The sequence below is a fragment of the Pteropus alecto genome, unplaced genomic scaffold (genome assembly GCF_000325575.1).
Source record: "Pteropus alecto unplaced genomic scaffold, ASM32557v1 scaffold98, whole genome shotgun sequence".
Lineage (NCBI taxonomy): Eukaryota > Metazoa > Chordata > Mammalia > Chiroptera > Pteropodidae > Pteropus > Pteropus alecto.
This window is the reverse complement of record NW_006443570.1, coordinates 15,696,812-15,723,958: the sequence shown is the minus strand read 5'-3', so window position 1 is coordinate 15,723,958 and position 27,147 is coordinate 15,696,812. Positions and strand designations below refer to the sequence as shown.

General features: G+C 34.7%; 1 protein-coding gene across 5 annotated transcripts; it reads right to left on the bottom strand.

Annotated features, from left to right (window-relative positions):
- Window positions 1–809: 809 nt before the first annotated feature.
- Window positions 810–27,143, bottom strand: CCT6B (chaperonin containing TCP1 subunit 6B). 5 transcript variants are annotated; one of them, XM_006924958.2, is made up of 14 exons: window positions 26,891–27,143; window positions 22,808–22,871; window positions 22,135–22,269; window positions 19,057–19,230; window positions 17,225–17,328; window positions 13,396–13,506; window positions 13,083–13,242; window positions 11,496–11,578; window positions 11,063–11,159; window positions 10,610–10,757; window positions 7,132–7,265; window positions 5,739–5,841; window positions 1,846–1,918; window positions 810–1,329 (listed from the first exon to the last, which is right to left on the bottom strand). In XM_006924958.2, exons 1-14 carry the CDS (start codon window positions 27,025–27,027, stop codon window positions 1,257–1,259), a joined length of 1,596 nt encoding a protein of 531 aa, XP_006925020.1. In that variant the 5' UTR covers window positions 27,028–27,143; the 3' UTR covers window positions 810–1,256. The 5 variants fall into 5 exon arrangements, 4 of the variants coding, with proteins under 4 accessions (XP_006925020.1, XP_015454558.1, XP_006925022.1 ...); XM_015599072.2 differs by having other exon boundaries at window positions 27,013–27,112; XM_006924960.3 differs by lacking the exon at window positions 22,135–22,269.
- Window positions 27,144–27,147: the final 4 nt, after the last annotated feature.

The window sequence follows — 27,147 nt, the reverse complement described above, 5'->3', positions numbered from 1 at the left end:
GAAAGAGTGGCAGCACGAAGTTACTAACGGAATTCGGAGAGAGAATAAAACATTTTGTCCTGTTACATTTATACCCTCTGATAAATTAGAAATTGACTTAGGTGCTCTAAAACCTGTGCTCCATATTTTGTTCATTAAAAGGTCTAAGAATTATAATAGATTCAATAGAATACTAAAGGAAAACTTTTTCCTACACACAGCACCAAATATGTGGGGGTTTTCCCACACCAACTGATCTTCCAACTCTCCAGATACCAACTGCGTGTCCTACAATTCAAGTCTGATGGTAACTACCTAGAGTTAGCATAGACCCCACAGATTAAGGGCTCAGTCCCCAAAGACTGCCCCCCACTTCAGATAACAATTAAAAGCAGTGGGTCTCTATGTTACCCACACTTCTGTCCGACTTGGCTACAAATAAGGGGTTCCTATAACCCCTCCCCTCATGTTAGATAATTTGCTGTAATAGCTCACAGAACTCAGGAAAACAACTTACATTACCTGTTTATCCTTTATTAAAAAGGATAAAGATGAACAGCCAGATGAAGAGGTACATAGAAAGAGGTCCACAAGGGTCCTGAGCACAGGAGCTTCTGTCCCCAGATTGGAGCACACCACTCTCCTGGCACATGGATGTGGTCATCAACCTGGAAACTCTCTAAACTCCATAGTCTAGGAATTTTTTATGGAGGCTTCATCATATAAGCATAATTGATTAGTTAACTCAATCTCCAGTCCTTCTCCCTTCACTGGAGATTTAGGGGATGGCGGGAAGCTGAAAGTTCTAGCCCCCATCAAGAGTCAGCTCATTAGCATACAAAAAGACATTTTTATTATTTCCAGAGATTCCAAGGGTCTTAGAAGCTCTTACGTCAGGAATTGAGAACTAAGACCAACTGTTACAAGAAAAAATGCTCCTATCACCCCTATCACTCAGGAAACTACAAAGGTTTTAGAAGCACTTGTGCTAGGAACTAGTGATGAAGATCAAATATATATCTCTTATTATATCACAATATCACACATACAATAAAGGGTGGAGAACTCTTAGGGAAAAATATTTTCATTATTATTCCTTTACTGTCAAAATATTTGTGTTCTTTATGCCTTTATGAAATATTTCTGAGACTGCTGAGGCCAACAAATATAAATTGCATTTATTATGTAAAAATTAAGAATGGCTCAGGCTATATAATGGTAGTTGGATATAAGATGTGTTAAATTTCAGCTGCTAGAAGAGGTGGTTTTGAACTCAGTCACCCTTTGAGAGAAGACATACCAGCTCGCATGATTTCATCAACCAGGAGAATGTTCGTGGCAATCACTGTGCTGAGGAAAAAGATGACAGGATGAGTAAAGCCAAACAACTCACTCTTATCTTTTCCTCCTAAGCAACCTTTAGCTACTAAAGGTACCTTGTTCTTCAATGATGTTGGTGTGAGATTTTATGAAACAAAGCTATTCTAAGTACAAACATTACCCTTGTATTATTATTTCAATTCCTTCGCTGATAAAGTGGAAGCTGATTGTATATTCCAGCAAAACTGACCTCATTTTTAGCACATCATTTGATTTTTCCCACTATGCATATGGTACTATTTCAGTAAAGTTCCTTCTTTCCCTCCTCAAATAAATAATAGTAAGATTAACATTTCCTATAACTTACACTGTTAGAATTAAAATGTTAAAAGGAATGTAAAAGGATATGTTAGTCTTAATAACTGGATACCATGTTCTTTTCATACACTCAACCATTTTTCCACTGTAAAGTGGCAAAAATAATAGAAAAAATTTTTAATGTTATCAAATATGTCCTTAAAAGTCTTTTTATTAATACAAACTTACCAAGAATGAAGAAGTTGTTTTTTCACACAATAATTATCCCAAATTCCTGCATCTGCTGCTACCATTGGCTCACCTGCAAAGTAAAAATAAACTATTTTAATACTACAGTCTTCATATATCCTGTTAATATTGGTGGTATATTCTAACAACATTTAATATACCACCAAACTAGTATTGTCACGGTCACCAATGACCTCCATGTTGTCAAATTCAATGGTAGATTCTCAGGCCTCATCTATCAGTAGCACTTAACACAGCTGATCATACCCTTCCGACCACTTTTTTTTTTTTTTTTTTTTGGTTTTACTGAAATATAATAGACAATTAGTTGCTCGTATTTACATTGTACGATGAGTTTTTTTTTCAATTATAGTTGGCATACAATAATATACCAGTTTCAGTTGTACAGCATAGTGATCAGAGATCCACATAATTCACAAAGCGATCACCTCACTAAATCTAGTAACCCTCTTCCCCCTTACATATTTATTAGAACATTAATACCCATCTTCTCCATGCTACAGGCTACATCTCCATGTCTATTCTGTAACTATCCATTGGTACCTCTTAATCCCTTTGCCTTTTTTTGCCATCCCCCAACCTCATTCCCTTCTAGTAGCCCTCTAAATATTCTCTGTATCTATGAGTTTATTTCTGATTTTGTTATTGTTGTTTATTTTGTTCTTTATATTCCACATGTATGTGAAATTGATATTTCTTTCTATATCTGATCCACTTCATTCAACACAATACCCTCTAGGTCTATCAAAGTAAAATCTTTTTCCATCCCCTTCCTTTTAGTCTGTGTCTTTTAATCTGAAGTGAGTCTCTTGTAGGTAACATATGTAGGGGTCTTGTTTTCTTATCCATTCAGCCACTCTATCTTTTGGTTAGAGCACTTAATTCTTTTCCATTTGAGGTAGTTGTTGATAGGAATGTAGTGATTATCATTCGTTATTCTCGTTTTTGATACACATTTTTTTCTTCTTAAAGACGACCCTCAAACATTTCCTATAATACTGTAATACTTAGTGCTGATAAATTCCCTTAGCTTATTTTTGTCTGGGAAGCTCTTTATCTGTCCCTCGACTCTAAATGATAGCTTCGCTGGATAAAGTATTCTTGGTTGTAGATCCTGGGTTTTCATCATGTCAAATATTTTGTGCCAAGCCCTTCTGTACTTCATGGTTTCTTTTGTGAAATCAGCTGCCAGTCTTATGGGTGCTCCCTTATAGGTAACTGTTTTTCTCCTGCCGCTTTTAAGATTCTTTGTATTTAACCTTTGGCATTTTAAATATGATGTGTCTTGGTGTGGGCCTCTTTGGGTTCCTGGTTTTTGGGACTCTCTGAGCTTCCTGGGGTTTTATGCCTATTTCCTTCACTAGGTGAGGGAAGTTTTCCATCAATATTCCTTCAAATAGCTCTTCAACATCTTTTTTTCCTTCTGGTACCCGTATGACATGAATATTTTTACATTTAATAGTGTCCCATAGGCTCCTTAAATTATTATGATAATCTTGGCTTCTTTTTTCCTGCCATTCTGTTTAAGTGTCCTTGGCTTCCCCATCCTCTATGTAGGTCATTCAAACTTCTTCTTTATTCATTCTGTTTATTATATTTAATATATTTTTCATCTCAGATAATGTGTTCTTCATTTCTGACTGGTTCCTTTTGATAATTTCCATTTCCATTTTTATGTTTTTTATCTCTTTGTTAAAGTTCTCACATAGATGAATCCATCTATACTCCCCTAAGTTCATTGAGCATCTTTATAACCAGTGTTTTGAACTCTGCATCTGTTATGTTAGACTGCTTGACTCCATTATTCCTAGATCTCTGTTCTGTTCTCTCATATGCTTTCTGCATTTTTGTCTTCCCATTTTGGCTGCCTTCTTGTGTCTGTTTCTATGATTAAGCAAAGCTCCTAAGTCTCTTGGTCTTATTAGAGTGGCTCTGTGTAGTAGGTGTCCAGTGGCACAGTCATGAGAGGGGTTCAGATGCAGGCCAAGTTTAGCCTCACCCTGTGCCCCTTTGGGGCCACCCATTAAGATTCAGCAAGCAATCCACAGATGCTATGCTTAGAGTTGCCTCAAGAAACCATACCAGAAACCGAGGCCAGCTGCCACCAGTGTGAGCTTGACACTGCTCAGCAAGGAGCACCAGACTCACTGAGGATACAATTGGCTGTAGCTTGGGTGGGGCCGTGAGTTGGGGAAGGCAGAGTTTCAGGGAATCCTCTGGGCAGAGCAACCTCTTATCCAGTTTGGTGATATCTCAGCTATGGCCACACTGTGTCTGCACACTGGGAAGGGGGAAGGCTCAACAGAGGAGCAATGGATATACCACCAGCACTTCTGCCCAGGAGAAAACCTTGCCTCTGGCCCACACTCCGACAACTCAGTCTCCCCCTATAAGTCCCTGGTGTCCCTTGAGCAGCTGACCAGGCGCTGGTGCTCAAAGCAAGCAGATCTGTCACCGTGAAAGTCTACTCACGGACACAGCCCCTTTAAGGGGTGTCTGCAGCTGCTGGCTGCCACTGCGGTAGCCTCTGTCCCACTCAGCCATTTAGGACCGAGCAGCCTCACATCTTCGCCCCCTCCTACCTTCTACAGTTGCAGGGTGATTAATTATTTCTCTCCCTAGTTGTAGTGCTTCTGCTCGTCTAGATCCCCAGCAACTTTCCTTGCTGTTTGCTCTGTGTTTCTGTCACAACTTTGATTTGGTTGCAAGAGGGATGAACAAAGCCTCTAGCATCTATGCCATTTCTTCCTCGTCTCCCTGACCACTCTTTCTTCACTTGTCTTCCAGGACACCATGCTCACCTGGTTGTTACTTTTGCACTAGTGGCTCTTCTTCTGTCTACTTTGCTGGTTCTTCCTCTTCTTCCCTGAGCTCTTACTGTTGAAGTACTAAAGGCTCAGTCCTGGATTCTTCTTTTCTCTCTCTACACTCATTCTCTAGGTGATCTCATTCAGTCTTCTGGATTTAAACTGTAAACAATCTGATGACTCTGACTTTTTTTATCTCCAACTCAGGCCTCGTTCTTGAGCTCCGGACTCATATATCCAACTATCTATTTTACTTGAAAGTCTACAGATACTTCAAACTTAACTGTGCCAAAACTCAGTACTGATCTCCCTATCACCACAACTACTTTTCCCACAATCATCTCCAATGCAGTTAATGGGAATTCCAACCTCCCAGTTGTTCAGTTAACTCATCTCCACAGAATAACCAGTGATCCTTTTAAACATAATTAGACCATGTCACACCTCTGCTCAAAATTGATCCCTATTCCACTATAATAAAAGTCAAACTCCTTAGATTGGTACATATGCTCCTGCATGATCGGACCTTCTATTATCTCTCTCACTTCCTTCCTTCTCCCGAAAAATATCAGATGTGGTTTATCTACTGGCCGTTCCCTCTGCCTAGGATACTTTCTCCAGTACCCCACATGGTTAACTTTCACACTTCCTTTGATTTTTTTTCAATAGACATATTCTCAATGAGGCCTATCCCAACTATTGTTTAAATTGAAATCCCTTCCCCACCCTACTATGCAAACATGCACACAATCATCCTTACTGTTCTTTTATTCCTTCATAGAATTTATTACTTTTACTGCCTAACCTTTCCCACTACAACATAAGCTCACAAGGGAAGAAATTTTTGTCTGTTTTGCTCTATGTGAATTCCAAGAGTCAAACAACAAGCACTCAATGGCTATTTCTTAAATGAATTAATACTGTCATTTAAGAAGTTCAAAAGTAAACTAAAGGTACCCAAAATTTAAATATTAAAGTCACTCAAACCTCTACCCTTTAAGTTCTGGGTCACTATAGCATAATCACTTTTTTTATTAAGCTGCTAATTTTTCTTTACTTTCTTACCTGTATTCAAATCTATGCCAACAGGTTGTTTTGATTCTGAATGCTCAGTCTGAACTTTTACCAGTGTATCCTGTAGGTCATAACCAGAATTTTGAGCAAGAACCTTTAGAAATAAAAACAATAATAAATATATATGTGGAATACCGTCACATATATATTTGAATATTAAATGTAAAATATAAGGCACTATTCTCTAGTCTTGTGAAAACATATCCATAATAATCATCTCTTTTTGAAGAATTTCACACTTGATCTAAATAAAATTATTTTGTGTATCTAGTATTTTTTATATTTACTTAAACATTTTCCCTATGCACATCACAATAAATTCTGAGGACATTAAGAGTCCTCACCCCGCTAGATTACTTTCCCTTCTTGCAAAAGATTTTAAAAACAATAAACATGGAAAGAAGTAGATTGGTATTCGTATTTCCTCTAGCTCTTCTAGCCACACATCTTCTAGTTTTTCCCGGGCACCTGCAAAAGGAAACTTGCATATTTGCAGCATCTTTGTGCACCTCATCAACATGAGGAGAGTCACGACCTGTGGTAACAGGGATAAAGATACCTGCACTCCAACTCAGGTATAATTCCAAGTGGTCCCAAACCAACAGCTGATGAGTAAAAAAGTATCAAAAAATACATACTGGGCTCACTAATTTGTGTCAACTACAGGATCATTTCTTACTAACTGCTGCTTTGGGAAAGAAAATAATAGATTTCTGATTCACAAAGATTCTATAAGTTATGAATAATTTTAAAAGCAATTATCAAAGAGACTTTGCTAGCATTGTTAGTAATGTTTTAATTTGTGGTAATAGCATATTTGAAACAGTTTTTCTGTGCTTCTAAGTGGTTCAAAACCAGATTAAGGCAAAGGAAAGAGAATGGTAGTTCTCTGTCCTTCTGTTGATACGTGGAAAAAATCTGGTTTCTCTCCTTTTCTGGAAATTCTAATGACAATGGAATGCAAACTAGCATTTGAGAATGCTAGACAGCCTGAAGTTCTTACTTTCCACAATTTAAAGTGATAATACTTTGGATATCACCAACAAAATAAAGGTCTACCTTAAAATCTAATTAAATGTAAGTTCTAAACTTTATCATTATGATTAGTTAATCATGAAGCATTTTTGAAGGAAATTTTTGGAGTTACTTCAACTTTTAAAACTCAGAGAATAAAGCGAGGGGCTAATCTGGCTATTACATTAAATTCCTATAAGGATTCTGAGCCGTTATCCCCAAAGTTTCTCGCTATAGCTGTAAAATATCTTAGACAAAATTGTTTGAGGAAATGCAAATACTTGTACTCTGTTGTTAGATAATATAGGCAATTTATAATTAAACACCTTATGTTGAATCTATTGTTCTTTGGCTAGTGGAATAGTTGTACCTTAGGAATAATGAGTAAGGCATCAGCAAAAGCTTGAACTCCAAGACGAGCTCTTCCTTTTATACTGTGCTTGTACGTACCAAGAGCTTCAGCTATTGCCACTTCAACTGCACCAGCTCCTGGAACCACACAACCTAGTGGAGAGGAAAAAAAAGATTGATAAAACATGCCATATAGGAAAAATATGTAAAAATCAATTATTTCTATATATTAACAACTAATAATCAGAAATGGAAATTTTTTAAATATCATGTATGATAGGATAAAAATACATAAAATACAAAGGATAAATCTGAGGGAAAAAAAAGATGTGCAAAACAAACATACTAAAACTTACAAAATACTGCTGAAATAGATTCAAGAAGACCCAAATAAAGATACACCATGACTCAATATTGTTAAGATTTCAATAATTCCCAAACCGATCTATAAATTCAGTGAAATTCCAATCAAAATCCCAGCCGTGTTTTTGGTAGAAACTGGCCGATTCTAAAATTCGTATGGAAATGTAAAGGACTTAAAATAACCAAAAAAACTTGAAAAAGAACAAAATGGAAGGATTAACATTACTGATTTCAAGACCTATAAAGTTACAATAATCAAGATAGTGATATTAACAATGAGATAGACAAACAGATTAATGGAACGAAATAAAGAACCTAGAAATAGAACCACACAAATACAGACAACTGATTTTCGACAAAGATACAAAGGTAACTTAGTGAAAGGACAGTCTTTTTAACAAATAGAGCTGGAACAATTTGATACCTACATGCAAAAAAAAAACAACAACAACAACAACTTAGGTCCATACTTTGCACCAAATACAAAAGTTAAGTTTAAATGAATCTTAGACTAAATGTAAAACCTAAGACTATAATACTTCTAAAAGAAACACAGAAGAAAATCTTTGTGAACCCAGGGCTAAGTAAAGATTTCTTAGATACCACACCAAAAGCATAATCTATGATAGAAAATATTGGTAAATTAGACTTCATCAAAATTAAGAACTTCTCTTTGAAAGACACTGCTAAAAGAATAACCAAACAAGCCACAGAGGAGAAAATATTTGCAGATTGTATATCTGAAAAAATACTGTATCTAGAATATAAAAAGAACTCTCAAACTCAACAATAAGAAAACAACTCAATTTTTTAAAAGGGCAAAAGATTTGAACAGAAACCTCGCCAAAGGTATGTGAATAGCAAACAAGCACACGCAAAGAAGTTCAACATCAATGATCACTAGAAAATTGCAAATTAAAAACCACAGTATGGTTTTTCAAATTTTAGAATGGCTAAAATTAAAACAACTGACAATATCAAGTATGGGAGAAGATGCAGAACAACTGGAACACTCATACACTACTGATGGGAATATAAAATGGTACTTGGCAAACAGTTTGACAGTTTCTAAAAAGTTAAGCACATACATTCCATAGCCATTGAATCCCTAGGCATTTACCCAAAAGAAATGAGAGCATAAGTCTATATAGCAGCTTTATTTGTAATAGCCAAAAACTGTAAATAACCAAATGTCCATCAACAGGTGAATTGGTAAACAAATGTAGTATATTCATACAGTAAAATACTATTTAGCAATAAAATGGAATGAATGACTAATAAGTATAACATCAATTAATTTATTTTTTTTCTGAGTAAAAGAAACCAAACCAAAAAAGGTACATACTGCATTATTCTATTCATATAAAATAGAAAATGAAAATTAATCTATAGCAACAGAAAGTAGACTGGTGGTTGCCTGAATCTAGGGTGACTGAGAGAGACAGGAAGGAAAGATTGCCAATAAGCAATAAGGTAACTTTTTGGAGTGATAGATATGTTCATTATCTTGATTAAGGGGATAGTTTCATGGTTGTACACTTTAAATATGTGTCAATTATACCTCGATAAATTATTTTTTAAAAAACAAAGTTTAAGGGATTTAAAAAAGTAGTATTTTCTATGTATTCTAAATTCTAAGTATCAGGTTGAACTACCAAAGGCTACATTCCTAAACAAGATGTATGTTTATGTTGTTAAAAAAAAAAAAATGCTGCTAGCTTTTATTAAAAGTGACTCAAAAAAAAAAAGAGGCAGTGATTCTTATAGAAAGCCCCATATTTTTCAACTTAGGAACTGATGTGTATTCTCCTTTTCAATAATAAAACCTATATAATTGATTGTATCTCTTTATATTCTGACAGCTTAAATATGTATAATGACTATTATATTTGCTATACAGTATTTATATTCTTTTTTCCTACGATCTAATTTTCAATTTCAGCTTTTATTTTATCATTATTTCACATCTACATTTTTGCTTATCAGATACATCTGACCTATTATTTATAAAGTTTATTACTCTATTTTTTTGAAATATAATTCACATGCAGCCTTTTAAAGTATATTTTCAGTAGTTTTTAGTATAGTCACATGCTTCTACAACCATCATCCCTATTTAATTCTAGAACATTTAAAAGAAAAAAAAACTTGTACTCATTAGCAATCATTCCCCACTTCCACCTCTCCCAGCCTCTGGCAACCTTTCCTGGATATTTCATATAAATGGAATCACATAATACATGGCCTTCTATGTCTGAGTTCTTTCACTTAGCATAACATTTTCAAGGTCAACTGTGTTGTCTCATACATCAGTATTTATTCCTTTTTGTAGTCAAATAATACTCTATTGTATGGATATATCACATTTTATTTATCCATTCATTAGCTAATGAATATTTGGATTGATTCCATTGTTTAGCTATCATGAATAATGCTTCTGTAAACATTTGTACACAAGCTTTTTGTGTGGACATATGTTTTCAACTCTCTTGTGTATATATACCTAAGAGTTATCTGCTGGGTCATACATTAACCAACTATGTTTAACTTTCTGAGGAACTGCGTGTTTTCCAATGGTATGTTTTCCACATCTTTGACAACGTTTACTATTCTCCAGCTTTTTGACTATAGCTATCTTAATGTGAAATGGTATCTCTTTGTGGTTTAGATTTTCATTTTCCTAATGACTAATGATGTTAAGCATCCTTTCGTGTGATTATTCTATTTTAAAAATGTTTTTATTATCTATCCTAACTCCTTTTAGCTCATTATAAATTATCGATAAATAATAAATGCTAATATTTTTTCCTAATATTTCTTTAAATTGCACTACACCTGAGGTAATGAAATGAGTTATAAGATATGAAAGTTTTTTCATGGTTTTAAAAATAAAAAATAATACGACAGCATTAAATTAAGTGCATTTTTATTTCATAAACATAAGATAAATAAAAGGTCAGCAAACCATTAAGCTATTCCAGGAAAAACTTTCACAATCCAAACTATAAACTGTCCAAAGTGAAATGAGAGAATAGTCATAACTCTTATTTTTAAAATATTATATATGCCATGATAGATTTATCACCACTTTAAAAATACAAGAGGATCATATCCATCACAAAAAAAGAGCTTACCATCTTCAATGGCATTTTTGATGGCACGAAGTCCATCCCTTACAGCATCCTTGATTTGTGTGAGAGTATGCTTATTTGGTCCCTTCACCAGTAAGGTGACAGAGCGAGGGTTAATACAGTCCTCAATAAAAGTGAACTTTTCTTCACCCTAAAGGATAATACAAGAAGATATGACTTTAATAAGCAATGTCATTATGAAATCAAGACTTTTAGTTTATAATAATAGAATCCAATCTTCATGTGAATTTTTTTGTCATGTATAACTAAATATATGTTAAAATCAGTTAAATTCTATTTAAACTCTTAAAAAATATTTAGGTAAATAAATTGTAAAATCTATCTTGTGAATTATTCAGACCTCAAAATGTAAAACCTGAATTAAAAGGTTTAGTATTAAAAAAAAAAAAAGGGTTTACTGTTCACTTTACAACTATTTCCCCCAGAAATACTCACTAATGTATACTCATGTACAAGACCAGCATGTCCCAAGCAATCTATATTGAGATCTTCAAGAGAATTCACAGCCATTCCTCCACAAGCAAGAGAGAGTCTGAAATTACATATATGTCAACATAGCTTTGGCTATGGAAAACATAAAGACTAATTTCTTAAAGGTGAAAAGATATCTAACACAAAGACTGCATTGTCACTGTATCGCATTGTTTTTAAAATCTGTTTCAGGAAAGTGAGAACAAAGTTCTGAGGTTGGTTAACAATCTTGACTTTTGACAGCTCCATTATTTATTGAAATTAAAAACAAAATTCGGAACTTGTATGCTGCTGTTTTGCTCACAGTGTTTATATGTAAGCTAAAAGGAATACGCATGGGATAATTTCAATTCAATCTGTTAATAAACTTAGGATATATAATTATCTGCAAGCTTACCTTTCCATATTTCTTCTTTTTGCTCTGCGAAGAGCTACTATACCATGTTTTGCAAGCACATCTAAGGAAAATGGATCAATTCCCTATAATCAAATTAGCACAAAAGTTACAAGCATGTTTTAAGCCAATAGTTCTAAAACTTTTTGATCTCAGCAACGCTTTATACTCTTAAAAATTGTTAAGCACCCAAAGTTTTTGTTCATGTGAGCTGTATCTATAATAGTTACCATATTATAAATTGAAAAAACTTTAAAGTATTAATCCATTTAATATAACAATAAACCCATTTTACATTAACATAAATAACATTTTTTAATGAAAATTTACTATAGTTTCCTAAACCAAAAATTATATATAGTGAGAGTAATGGTACTGTTTTATATCTTTGCAAATCTTTTTAATGTCTGTCTTATGAGAGCTGAATTCTCATATCTGCTTCTGCATTCAATTTGGTGCAATATGTTGTTTTGATTAAAGTATAAAAAGAAAACCTGGTCTCACAGAGATATGTATTGAGAAAGGGAGGAATATTTTAATAGCCTTTTCAGATAAATGTGGATATTATTCTTTGATACTATACCAAAACTAAACAAGTAGTTTCAATGTAAAATATATAACCATATCAATGAACTTTCCATACTCTCTCACATTAAAATCCATTTGTCTGTCTTGTACTTTGAATTGATTATTTACTCATGCATAATTTTGTTAAATAATGAATTTTTAGTCAGAGAATGTTGGTTCACTAAGTTAGGCAGAGCTTCCAAATGTTGACACATATCATAGTTATGTAATATCAAAAATATCACCTTTGCTAATATCATCGTTAATATTATCAGAAAGTATTTTACATTTTGGAAAGCTGTCAGACTCATGGTGGCAGATACAAGTTTTCCAAATTTTCTAATTTTTGTTTGAAGGCTCAAATGTTATCACTGGCAACAAATATCGTCAGTTGTTTTCCTTCAAATGACAAGACTGCTGCATTCGTTTTTGAGAAAAATCTACCAAATACCCATGTCTAAGTAAAGATACTTTGTCAGTCATTCTTCAAGCAAAACTGGCAGTCTATGAAAAAAGTAACTAGTTTAGCTTGCAACTCAATTATACAAGAGCTTTCCTTCGAGATATTAAATTAAGTGTTTTTTAAGGCATTTCTTTTGACATGACACAGAAGTGCTTTGTGCATAGTTCACATTTTACAAAAGGATATATATTTAAGGATCAAAATTTAATAAAATTAATAAATTTTACCAATTCATCAAGACAGTCTTAAACAAAACTGCGTTTTTTATTAACTGCCAGTGTGTGGTAGAGTGGCAATAAAGAATATGATGACTACCAGCATAATTTGTTGCTATTGCTTTGATTTTACTAAGGCATCAGCAGTTTTATCTATCATTGCTTTTGCATCACCATTGCAAATTTCAACACAACATAAAAGGCATTATTATTAATATTATGAAAATAGTTTTGACCTCATGAACTCCCTAAAATGGTCTTAGGGACTCCTACGGGTTCTCAGACCATACTTTGAGAAACACTGAAACATTTACAAATAGTTAAAATATAAGCTTTCTTTCTCACCTTTTGATTAATGACAACAAATCCTTTGTTGGACTGAGCACAGACTTTGTCTTTCAGGTCTATTATTTTTTGTACTCTATCTTCAATAAATTTTCTTTCAGCTTTTACCAATTTTTCTTTTTCTTTTGCAGTCTTATAAAAGAAACCAGAGCTCACCTCTCTAAAAGATTAATAAAAACAAGCTAGTAAAGGCAATGGAGGTAGAGGAAAAGGTAGCGAGTTTACACTAAACATTTAGGAAGGAAGAAAGAGATTTAAAAAACTTTTAGAAAAAATAATTTTAAAGGTTATAAAGAGTAAACGATATACATACGTTTTTTCATATTCTAGTGATACATTGCAAGTAAGGATAAATACATCTTCTACTCGCTTCTTCATATCTGGATGACGAGCGCCATGATCCAAAACCAATCCTCTGATCAATCTATTAAAAACATGTAATGTTTCTTACTTTGAATATACACTCTATTGGTATAAAATTAGAATTATACTCTTAAAGTTGTAACAGAATTGCCAGAGCACACACTGTTTCCTTGTATCAACTTTGACCCTAACACATAATTAGTCAAATTAGAAAAGAGAATCTACTTTAACACATTGTGATTAAGTCACAGTGAAATGTCAACCTAAAATTATTCTCTAAATTTTGTTGCTCAAACATACAACACGGCTGATCAAGTAATGAAAGATAAGCACACAATTAGTTTCTTAGAAATATCTGTTCAAAATAATTATATAGAACGACTAAAAATTGCTAACCTAAATGTCCAACGATAGGGCATTGTCCAAAAAATAATCACCCAACTATTTCACAGTCATGACAACTATTTAATAACATGAAAAAATATTTACAGGGGTAGCTGATAAGAACAGAATGACAAATTGCATATAAAATATAACTATTCTTTTTAAAAATAAGTACCTTGGCATTGAAAAGAAAAAAATGGAAGGAAACGAAGAATGGGGTTACACTTGGATGGTCAGGAATACAGATAATGGGGGGCAGTCTTTTTTCCTGTTTTCCAAATGTTCTTTTAAGAGTAAATATTTTTATAACTCTTGAAAATTCATTTATGCCCAATTAGGGAATGCATTTCTACTTATGACTCTTTCATAAACAAATTATTTTTTAAATAGTTAAATATAAGAAAGTTTTCAAAATTTTAATCTAACTACATTAATCCAACTCCTAACTTAATGTGAAGATATTTTATTTAGAAAGAAACAAATTATACATTGACTATTCTCCACTCTTCAAGTCTCCTTTCCTCTTCCCCTGACTCACTCTCAGCAAAGGACCTTGCTTTTTTGAGAAATAAGAAACACTGTCCCATTCCTACCTCCACCAATCTACCTACACTTAAACCTGAACTTCCTATTACTACACATGAACTGTCCATGCTCCTCTCTAAGGATAACTCCTCCAGTCGTGTACTGTATTCCACTTCCTCTCTCTGATCCTGCATTGTCCCGTTTCCCCACATCAATTCTTTCTGCCTACAGGAGAATTCTCATCAGGATACAAACTTGCCATAATAATTCCCATCTTCAAAACAAAGGATTCTCTTCCTTCAACCCCCTCCCATATTCCCTTCTGGTACTGCCTGATTTCTAGCTAAACTCCTCTGAGTTGTCTACATTTGCATCCTCACTTCTTCTCTAACCATTCTCTATTCAATCTGACTTTCACTCCTACCTCTTTACTGAATCAGTTTTCATTAAAGCTACCAAAAAACTAAATGTTTTCCAAATCTAGTTGTCAATTCTCAGTTCACAACAACTTGCTCAAACTTTCAGCAGCATATGACATACCTGATTATTCTTTCCTTCTTGAAATCCTTTCTCCTTTTCGTTTCTGGAACACTAGTCTCTCTTGGCTTTCCTCCTCTCTCACTGACCACTCTTTCTCAGTCTCCTTTGCTGAATGTTCCTCCTCTTCTCAATTCCAAACACTGTTCCTAAACCTTAAACATCCTCTTTTCTCTACTTATATTTACTTCCCAGGCGATCTCATTAACTCTCATAGCTTTAAGTCATCTGTACACTGATGACTTCCAAATATATATTTGCAGTCCAGACTACTATTCTGAACTCCAGACACATCTAACTCCCTACTCAACATTTTCACATGGATCCCTAATAGGCATCTAAAATATAACATTCCCCAAACTAAACTCTTGATTTATTTCCCCAAACCTGCTTCCAGTCTTCTCCATCGCAGGAAATGGCACCTCCACTTCTCCAGCTGCTCATGCAAAAACCCGAGACATCTTTGACTCCTCTGTTTCTGTCACGTTCTATGTTGAACCATCAACAACAAATCCTATTGCTCCCTCTGTCTATATCCTGATCTAAACCATTTTCATTACTTATCTGTATATCAACAGATTCCTAACTGGTCTCCTACTTCTGCCCTTGCACCTCCCACCCACGGTATATTCCCCACACAATAATCACAGAGAGATTTTTGAAATATAAATCAAGAACTTGTCCTCAGCAATGGTAGGCTAATTTGGACCAACCATACTACCAAAAACTATGCTAGGTTAAAAAAAAGAAACCTTAAAAACACTGGAGAGCTATAAAAATAATAAAGAGCTCCAAAATAATTTTCTTTTCAAAACTGAAAAGATAACAAGAACTCTAAGAGGTAAATAGACAACTGCAGGCACTATTATCATAAAGTCATATGACAATTCAGGCAAATCTGAACTTTTATTTCAATGACTACACAATGAGAGGGGGATAGAATTAAAAGTTCAGGGATATCTAAGGTAGAAAGTCTAATAGAAGGTCCTCTTCACATTAAGCAGGAACCCCAAAAGGCTACATAATTAAGAGTATAAACCAGAAGGATGAACTAGAAGCAAGCAGCCCTCACATGGACTAGCAGTTAGAATTCACAACTAGATAGTCCCAAAGAGCTTCAGGCTTTGGATTTAATTTAAAATAGTCTCTGGGCTCCTTGCAGCAGCAAATTCAAATCCTTTGTGCAGAAAGGCAACTTCATCCTATGTCTCAAATTATTTCTACAAATACGCTTTTCAAATATGATGAATGGCACATATGGGAACAAAGTATGCTGAGTGAGAACCAGCAAAAAACAATAAACACCATTAATAGACAAGCCAAAACTTTAAATATTGTAGTTATCAGACATGAGCTACACGTTTAAAAAAATAAAAAGGTAAGTTTGTTTTCCTATGTAGGGCATAGGAAAACATAAATAGTGACATGGCAAACTTAAGAAGGAACCAAACAGAACTTCTATAAATAATACACACACACATATCAAAAATAAATAAGAAAGTATTTACAGATGAAATATGATATCTGGATTTGCTTCAAAATAATCCAGATTTGGGGCAAGGAAGAAGAAAGAGGAATATATAAAAGACAATAAGATTGGCCATATACTGCAAGTAGATAAAGATGAGTATATGTGAGTTCACATAAAGACAAATATATGTGAGTTCACTATTCTATTCTCTCTACTTGAATATATCTTTAGAATTTTCCTTAATAGAAAGTTTCAAATGAGTTAAGTCCAAAATCAACAAGATGCTACAGACTTTGAGCACATACATCCTCAGATAATGTTAATTGTCTTCCCTATCTCATCTTTCTGGCCTCATCACCTTACTATTTTTCCCTCTGAGTCTATTCCAGGCACAATGGAACACCCCAGCACACTTCTGCCTCAGAGCCTCTTCAACTATTGTTCTCTCTACCTAGAACACTCTTCTTCTAGATATTCACATGGCTAGCTCCCTTATTTCTTCAGAGACCTCCTTAGCTCTCTAGTTTAGTTTCTTATCACAATGATCTTCCTTAGCTACTCTAAAATCACATGCATGCTCGCACACTGTTACTCTAGCCTCTTCAAAGAATTTAATATTACTTGTTTACTATCTCCTTCAGCTAGAAATTTAAACTTCTCGGAGAAAGGAATTCTGTTTTGTTTACCTTTCATTCCTAGCACCTAAAACAGTGACTGGCTCTAGTAAGTATCTAATTAATATATGCTAAATGAATAGATTGATGTTTAATAAAAGTAACCAACGAAATTAAAGAAAGAATATCTAAAGATAACTATATATTCTAGAATACATATATTCTAAAAGTTTATATATATAATTTACTTTGTATCTGTTTCTGATTTGTGCTTCATCTCCACGATTTCTACCATGAAGAGATCAATAGGATAACCTGGTCTTCTAATAGCCAAAACAGAATCCACCACAGCCTAGAAGAGAAGTGAATGAGAAGAGTAAATTTTAGTGGTCTACTAAAAGAAACCACTGGCCCAAGTAATCTATCACCAGACTAAACGGATAAAGAGTTCAGGCTCTAGCACAAGGCCAAAGAGTGCCACTTTGTGATGGACACTAATAACCAATGCCAACAGATATTTTTGAGCCTAAAGGGACTTCATAGATCATCATGTCCAAACGCTTAATTTTACAGTTATGAAAACTAAGACAAGACTTTAAAGAGTTACGATCTTAAAACAAAGTCTAAATGATAGTAGCAGAGCCAGCACTAGTATTCAAGTCTCTGACTCCCAAGCCACTGCTCTTTCTACTATACCAACACTACTCAAACTTTTCCACCAAAGGACACCTTAATGGAAAAGAAGGAAATATAATCTAAGAGAAGAGCTCAAATTCGCTGGCTATAACAATATGAAATTCTTGTCTTGTGTTTACCATGAAAAGTTTCCATGTCATGCTATTTTATACACACACACACACACACACACACACACACACACACACATATATGTTTGTTTTAATGTTAAAATAATGCTTTTCCCCAAACCATAAAGTAAAATTGACACTCCAGAAAGCTGTGTCTCATTTATTCTGCCATACATTCCCAGGGATAGGCAATTTGAGAAGCACAGAACAAGACACCCTAGTGCTTAACTCAGAAAGTAATATAAAAGTAACTGACTACAGAAATTAAGTGCTATGGTAAAACCATCCTAAAATATGAATAAACCAAAAAAAAAAAACTGTATCTTAGAAAAGTTTACTTGAGGTAACATGATATTTGGTTTTGGAGCCTAATAGGTCATAAGGACAAAAACTACTGAAGAGTGAGAGTATCAGAGTTTTTATAACTCCAAAAGAGAATGAGGGCCCTAACCAGACAGCATGAAGCTTGTACACCACTTGATATACGTATTCCAACAGCAGAAAATACAGCAGAATCTTTATTTGGACTCTGCTTAGTAAGAAACTGTCTTAATATGAATTCCCAAGTAGGTTTTCCTATGGGTAAGCAGGATGGACCAGAAATAACTCAGGTGTTCCAATACATTTGGTATTTGTTTCTCAAAGTAAGATAGCATTCCAATTTATATGTCAATGTCTTGTGAATTTGTTTATAAACTCATCATTCCTGATCAACTAATATATTCGAGTTTCAGAAACTGCAAAGCTAAGAAACAATGGTATCACCAAACTATAGCCACTTGATAAAAGGCTTCCCAAAATACATAATCTTGCCCTTATATTATATATGTTATACCTTCAGAAGTAAACAAAATAAATATGCATTTCCCAAATGTATCATCTATCAAATCAATCATGCTTCATTAAAGTAGTAACCTTAACTACGAAGCACGATGCCAAAACAACTTCCCCATGTGTCACTTCACATAATAAATATGGACCTCTAGGTTTAACAGACCTGTATAGCACCCCAATATCTTCCACAGAGGATGATCTGCAGGCAGCCAAGCCCCTCCCAACTTTCAGGTTAACTTAAAAAAAAGCTTAATATGAAACTTTTGAAAACTTATACATACTTTTCTGATCAATAAAATCTAGTCTATAAGTAAGCCTATAAATATTTGTCTTTCATATTTTATTTTACTTTCTAAAGAACCACATGTAATAGTTGACTATCTCATAGGAAAAAGTGTCACGTTATACTCTTTCTTGAATGCAAAAGTTTAATCACATACCTCTGTTAAAACATCAGCCAATTCAGCATGAACTTTAGTTTGTAGAGATGTTCTAGCCACGTCTAAGAGAATTTCTCTTTTCATTTCTTTTTTAATTTTAACTTCTTCCAAAACTTCAAGTGCTTTTTTCTTTGCAGCTTCAAATCCTTCAGCTATTATTCTAGGATGCAGGCCCTATTAAACAACATTAAACTATAAGTTATAAAGTAATTCATCCAAATTAAAAGTAACCATCCTCTCCTATTAATAGGTATGTCTGAAAAAAGTAATATGACATAAATGCCACTAAATATAAGTGTATGTATATAATCTATAACATAATTTTTCAGCGCTTCATATTTCAAACAATCTCAAACTTACAGAAAAATTGTAAGTCTAGTATAAAAACCTACAAAATCCTTCACATTTCTGAAAATTATGACACTGTTGTGTGGTATCCTTCTGAATGGGGACACAAAACAAGAGTCCTTTTAATGTAGAGGAAAAGAAACAGCACTGATTTGGAGAAAAGTGGCAGTCACCAGTTCCACCAAATGTTCAAAATTAATATCATAGGAATGAGACAGAGACATCATATGCCTCCTGATGTGATGCATTAAGAACGCTACAGCACTTCTATAGTATTCTTGCCAATACCTGCGTCTAATCATGAGGAAACAGACAAATCCAGATTGAGGGATTTTCTACAAAATAATTGGTCTGTACTCTAAAAATAGCAATGTCATGAAACACAAAGATGGTTCAGGAACTATTCCAGCTTAAAAGAGACTAAAGAGATATGACAACTGAATGCATGAGCCTAGATTTTCTTTTGCTATAAAGGACACTGTTGAGACAAGTGATAAAATTTGAATAAAATGAATAAAATTTCAGATTAGATATTAGCACTATATCAATATATGAATGTTAATATTAATTTTCTGTTTTTGATCACTACACCGTATTATATAATCCCTTCACTTTAAAAAATATACACTGATAAATTTTTAGACCATCATGTCTGCAACTTATTCTTATATCATTCAGAAAAAAATGTGGACATTACTACATATACATAAACACATACACATATATATTTATTTATCTGAGAGAGAAAAATATTTTTAAAAAAAAATAATAAAGTACTGTTTATCCTGAAAATAAAGCTAGAACTAGGTCTATTTATTCCCTTTCTCCATTCCTTTACATCAATCTTATAACAATTTCTAAAAGTTGACATTTGAGCATTTGTGCCAGGCACTATTCTAAAGAGCTTTACATGTATTACTGTAGTCCTCTCAACAGTATGAAATAGATTTTATTATTCTTGTTTCACGGATGAGGAAATTGAGGCTTAAAAGGATAATGTAATTTTCCTTAGATCACTGTCCTAATAAGAGGTGGAGTCAGGATTTAAAGCCTGACTCCAGAGCCTGTTACAAACCATTTTCAAAACATTTCCTTGGTCTAGGACCTCACAATTTCTCATCCAAACTGCTCTAAAAACTCCCAGTCTTGACTCCCTTAAAACTGTCCCCCAAATATTTAAAATGCCAATATGACCATATCGCTCATTAGTATATTAATACCAATTATTCTTCTTGGTTAGTATATAACGTGCCCTCCGTGATCTGGCATCTACCTACTTCTCCAGCCTATTTACTGTCCACATCACTTTAAACTCCACCAACACAAAATTTCTTGTAGCTCTAAACACATACTGCATTTCTTTTCTTCCCTGTGCCTTTGTTCATGTTGTTCCTTTTGCCTGAAATGCCATTCTTCTTACTCCTCATTCTTTCATCCGGTTCACTCCTCATCCTAAAAATTTAGCCCAGGCCTTGTTTCCTTCAGGAAGTACTTCCTGACTACCTCTCTCCTCAGTGTTTCCATCATATCCTGTGCCTAGCTCTATCGATGTAATGCCACAGTTTCATAATTATGTCATTATCTGTCAGTATCTCCCCCTTTCTGAACTTCTTTCTTCCTGATACAACCCTAATTTTATTTAGATATCTCTCTTCTTCCAGTGTTTCAGAAGAAGCTGACCCTATCCCTAGCTCAAGGGGTGGATCCTGATTAGATTAAGTAAATTCCCCTAAAAACCGTTATGTTTGGGATGGACATGAGACCAAAGTTGGCTCAATCACATAAAGGAAGGACTTATATTCCATAGTTGGGTGAATGGTTCTCTCTTGCCTTCTCCTACTGAGTGTTACTAAGGGAAGCAGGTAGCCCTGATTTCCTCAGTCTTACAGTCATAATAGAAATAAGCCTTATGATGAAACAGCATTGTAAGTGGAAGAGCTAAGAGATCTGGGTACTTGATAACTGATTGAATCTTTTTAATCAACCAGCCCTGGAAGCCTGACATATCTCTCTAAGTTCTGTTATGGGAGATAATTTCTTTATTGTTTAAATTACTTTTAGTCAAGTTTCCACTGCTTCCAGCCAAAAGCATCCTAACTAAAATAAGTTGCAGGTACTGAATTAATAGACAATTCCCAATACTAAATGAAACACAAAGAAGTAATAATTTTAACACTTTGACCAGGTTATGCTTTGCTGTAATGGCCCTTGAAAGAGAGGAAAACTTCAAATACTTAATTAAAGAAGACAGATAAGTAATGCCAAGGAAAGAATATTGATTGAACAAAGCCATAGCGATAGAAATGTTTGTGATGATTTTGGAGGCTAGTGAATGAAGGAGTGTGGCTAGAGTAGATGATTTATAAAGGTGCGTAAATTCACGTTGTGAAAAGCCTTCACTAATTTTTCACCAATTTTTTTTAAACTATAATTTGGTTTCAACTTTATCAGTGATGTTGCCTTTCTTAGGCCATTAATCATGAGTACATTGGTAATTTTTTACCTTGTTATATATTATAAATATTTCATTTTAAAAAGAGATATGTAATTCCAATAAAAGGCATTATTTTGGCAAAAAAAAAACGTTCATTATTATTTTCATTTATAATTGTCCAAAAAAAATCTTGATAAATATTGACTTTGCCCTCTGAAATTTTTCAAGGGGAAGAAAACAACTTTCCACTCAAAATAAAGTACCATATGAATGTGAATTCTATAAAATTCTAATACCTCAGAAATGTAAAGATCAGCTTGTTTTAGTAACTCCCCAATAATTAGAACATTTGAAGTAGTACCATCGCCTGTAATATCATCCTGGGCTGTTGCTACCTTTGCTATCAAGGAAGCTGTTGGGTGTTGAATTTGCTAGAAAAAGCAAGAAACAGATTAAATAAGAGAGAGAATGAGATAAAGAACTAGTCCACCAAAAACAAGATAACCTAAGAGTCAATAGTAAAATTAAGAAATGAAATGTTTTATTCTACAAGTTCACAAGTTTTATATTGATACTTGATAAATGGCAAGACCAAAAGTTAAAAATTGAGAACTAATGAAGTTTGAGAACTAATGCAATGACATTTCCAAATTTAGATTAAATCCTTCAATCTCAAAGATGAATATATTTACTAAAATTGCACAGGATTTTTTATTTTTCCATGATTATAAAGAACATAATGCAGGGCCTTTAAAAGATGTAACTAATTTGAAAGCATCCTTAAGCTATTAACTGGACTATACAAAGATTTGAAAACACCCAAAAATATTTTTTAGCAAGGTTTAATTCAAAAGCATAACTCATGACTGCAGTAGTTAGCTGACAGCCTTGGTTTAAATATATACAAATTGTACTATGTTCTCAGTTAAAGCTTATTAAGGTTTATTAAAGTCAGCAGCATCAACTCACCATCTCATGGAGCAATACATTGCCATCTTTGGTGAGTTTGATGTCACCTGAACCAGAAACAAGCCTGTCCAGAAAAAAAGTGATGTTACCAATTTCATATGGCAAAAGTCAAGCAAGACACTTCCAGTGCTTGCCACTCCACTATCTTTAATATAGGGAACTGAGCCTGGAAAACTTCCATTGTACCATGAGGAAATACCATGGTAATTACCACCATCCGCAGCCCACAGAATCACTTCTCCCAAGATAAACTGCTATGGTAATTCCATTCCGCATGGAGTGTTTATGAGGTTAAGAGTAGTTGATGAGCTATGAACAGTGGTTTGATCAAGAAGAGTACTTGGAAGTCTACAAATCACAAATTTGTGAATTTCCTGCAGGTTTTTTATTTTGGTGAAATGTTACCATTCATTCACTCAACTCAGTTTCTTCTCTCATCTCTCACATTTATTAGATCAAATTCTGTCAATTTTATATCCTAAATGTCTCTTGAATCTCCCTTCTCTCCATTTCTACTGTCATCATCACCTGTAGTCTGGATTATTAGCATTCAGATATCTCTAAATTTAAATCTACTCTCCATATTACACTATCTTTCTAAAAGGCAATGTGACTTAGTCATTTCCCTGACCAAAAATCTTTCAACGATTTTCATGTTCTCCATCACCTTCAAGGAAAAATCCAAACTATTTAGGAAGGGCATAGTTGACATCTCCCAGTCTGGTTTTTGTCTATTTTTCCTGTCTACCAAACGAGATCTTGTGGGAAAATCTTGTGGTTCTCTTAATACATCATGTTTGTTTTTGTTTCAGTTGGATTTACACCATTGAGCTATCTTGTTCCTGAACCTACTCTGTCTAGATGACCTTTACTCCCTTCGGCAATTGGTGAACTCAAACACACCTTTCAAGCTTCTAATCAAAAATCATCCATGGAAGTCCTAGCCATAGCAATCAGACAAGAAAAAGAAACAAAAATTGATAGTCAGTAAAGTAAGACACAAAAGTAATATTCAGAAATCAATTGCATTTTTATACACCAACAATGAACTATCAGAAAGAGAAATTAAGAAAATAATCCCATTTACAATTGCATTAAATACCTAGGGATAAAATACCTAGGAACAAATTTAAAGAGGGAAAAGACCTGTACTCAGAAAACTATAAGACAATGAAGAAAGAAACTGAAGAAAATACAAATAAATGGAAGCACATACCATGCTTATGGATAAGAAGTCACATCATTAAAATGTCCATAATACCCAAAGCAATCTACAGATTAATACAACCTCTATCAAAATACCAATGGCATTTTTCACGGAACTAGAGCAAATAATCCTAAAATTTATATGGAACCACAAAAGTCCTCAAACAGCCAAAGCAATCTTGAGAAACAAGGAAAAAGTTGGAGGTGCCATGCTACCTGATATCAAACTAAACCATAAGACTATAGTAATCAAAACAGCATGGTACTGGATTGAAACAGACACATAGATCAATGGAACAGAATAGAGAGCCCAGAAATAAACCTATGCCTATATGGTCAATGAATCTATGACGAAAGAGGCAAGAACATACAAAGGAGTAGAGACAGTCCCTTCGATAAACCGTGTTGGGAAAACTGGACAGATATGTGCAAAAAAATGAAACTAGACCACTTTCTGATACCGTACACAAAAATACATTCAAAATGGATTAAAGCCTTAAATTTAAGACCTGAAACCATAAAACTTCTAGAAGAAAACATAGGCAGTAAACTCTCTGAAATTGCTCTTAGCAAAATTTTTGTGGATATATCTCCTCAGGCAAGGGAAACAAACGAAAAACAAATGGAACTACATCAAACTAAAAGTTTTGCACAGCAAAGGAAACTATCAACAAAACAAAAAATACAACCTACTGAATGGGAGAAGATACTCCCCGATGACACATCTGATAAGGGGTTAATATCCAAAATGTATAAAGAACGTATACAACTTAACACCCCCCAAAAAAAAATCTAATTAAAAAATGGAGGACCTCAAAAGACATTTCTCCAGAGAACATATAGATGGCCAATAACATATGAACAGATGCTCAGCATCACTAATCATCAGAGAAATGCAAACTAAAAATCACAATGAGATATCACCTCACACCTGTCAGAACAGCTAACATCAATAAATCAACAAACAAGTGTTGGTGAGGATGTGGAGAAAAGGGAATCCTCATGCACTGTTGGTGGGACTGTAAATTGGCACAGCCACTATGGAAAACAGTATGGAAGTTCCTCAAAAAAAAAACTAAAAATAGAACTACCATACCAGAGGGTAGCAGGGAGGGAGAGGTAGACGGGGTTAAGGGGGTCAAATATGTGGTGACAGAAAGAAATCTAACTATGGGAGGTGAACACACTATGTAAATATATATGCCTTATTGTTAAAATGTACAGCTGAAACTTATTGGATTTCGTTAACCGATGTCACCGTAAAAATAATAAATTTGAATAAATAAATAAATATAGAACTACCAGGTGACCCAGCAATTCCACTTCTGAGTATTTATCTGAAGAAATCCAGAACACTAATTCGATATGACATATGCACTACTATGTTCATTGCAGCACAGCAGCCAAGATATGGAAGCAATCTACGGTTCGTCGATAGATGAATGGATAAAGAAGATGTGGTACATATATACGATGGAACATTATTCAGCCATAAAAAAATGAAATCTTACAGTTTGCAACACCATGGATGGACCTAGAGGATATCATGCTAAGCGAAATAAGTCAAAGACAAATGCCTAATAATTTCACTTATTGTGGAATCTAAAAAGAGAAGCGAACAAAACAGAAACACACTCATAGATCTGGAAAATAAATTGAGTTTGCCAGATTGGGGTGGGGGGGGGGAGTTGGAGGGAAGGATGAAAAAGGTGAAAGGGATTAAGAAGTACAACCTGCCAGCTATAAAAATAGTCACAGGGTTGTAAAGTACAGCATAGAGAATATACTCAATAATATTATAATACTATATATGATGTCAGACAGGTACCAAACAGGGTGATCACTTCATAAAGTATCTAAATGTCTAATCACTATGTTGCACACCTGAAAACTAATGTCAACTGTGAAAGAAAAATAAATTTTAAAAAATAAATATCATTCCACTATTTTAATTGGGAAAAGACCAAAAAAAAAAAAAATCCTGTTATTTTAGAAGTTTTTCTTCTCCCTTCTCCCATCAATAATTAGTCCCTTTCCTCAGTATAACTACGTGCATGTGTGCGTGTATATTTGTATATACACACACACACACACACACACACACACACACAAATTAGGACATTTATTTCTACTGTGCGTGTATATTTGTATATACACACACACACACAAATTAGGACATTTATTTCTAGGAAATCTCAAGAACTGAAACTATAGTGGTCATCTCTGGGTTCCTAGCATCCCTGTTAGTACATAAGTGCCCTTTTATACTATTATTATTTTGCTCATTCCTCTGAGACTCTCCTTTTACACCATTTTGCCCTCACTAGCCTCTTCCTCTCACTCTCTTGAGGAAAATAATGACGCTAAATGAATATACGCGGAAAGGATGGACAGATGTAAAGAACCATAGTCACAGAGCATCCAAAAGACTTGTTTAAGGACTCACAGCTAGGAGGGCAACTTGGATTTGAACCCTAGCCAGCCAGGATCCAAAGCCTGTACCTTCTCCACTATAACACGCTACCAAAAAAAAAACCGAAATGTATAGTGTTAAATAGCAGGGGATGTAGATGGCTCATTTCATTTGAAATACTACATTAACTAATTGCATATGAACCTTAATGAAAATTGGTGGGGCGGACTTGGGGGTGCGAAGAGACCAGATTCACTCGTGGGACCTTTTCCTCGGGAAGGCTTTTCTCCTCCTCCCCCATCAGGCTAGAGATAACCTCAGAGCAGGTATGCGAGTGGGGGAAACCAAGCCCACCAAGTTGTCTATATCGCTCCAATCCCTTCGCGGAACGTTTGCCTCAAAGCGCATCGCCGACACCCAACAACCCCCCGGCGCCCTAACCGCAGCTCCAACAGCCGTCTCACATTTTCATGGTGCCCTTAGGACCCAAATTGGTCCGCAACACATCCTGCAGCCCTCGGGCGGCGCATATATTGACGGCCAAGGCAGCCTGGGCACGCGCAACCTCAGCCTTGGAGTTTATCACCTTTATCGCAGCCATAGCCCAACGGATGAAGGAGCTACCTAACCGACAAAAACAGTCTGAGCCGCTATTCGGAGGGAAACCCCGGCGCCGTGGCCCACGCTCCGGAGCCTCAGCCAATCCCCGGGCAGACAGGAA

Coding starts and splice junctions, on each gene's coding strand:
- CCT6B (XM_006924958.2), bottom strand. CDS start 27,027: ATGGCTGCGATAAAGGTGATAAACTCCAAGGCTGAGGTTGCGCGTGCC. Junction 22,872..26,890: donor CCTAAGGGCACCATGAAAAT/GTGAGACGGCTG, acceptor TTTTCTGGACAG/GCTTGTTTCTGGTTCAGGTG. Junction 7,266..10,609: donor CAAAAATGCCATTGAAGATG/GTAAGCTCTTTT, acceptor CCTCTCCACTAG/GTTGTGTGGTTCCAGGAGCT.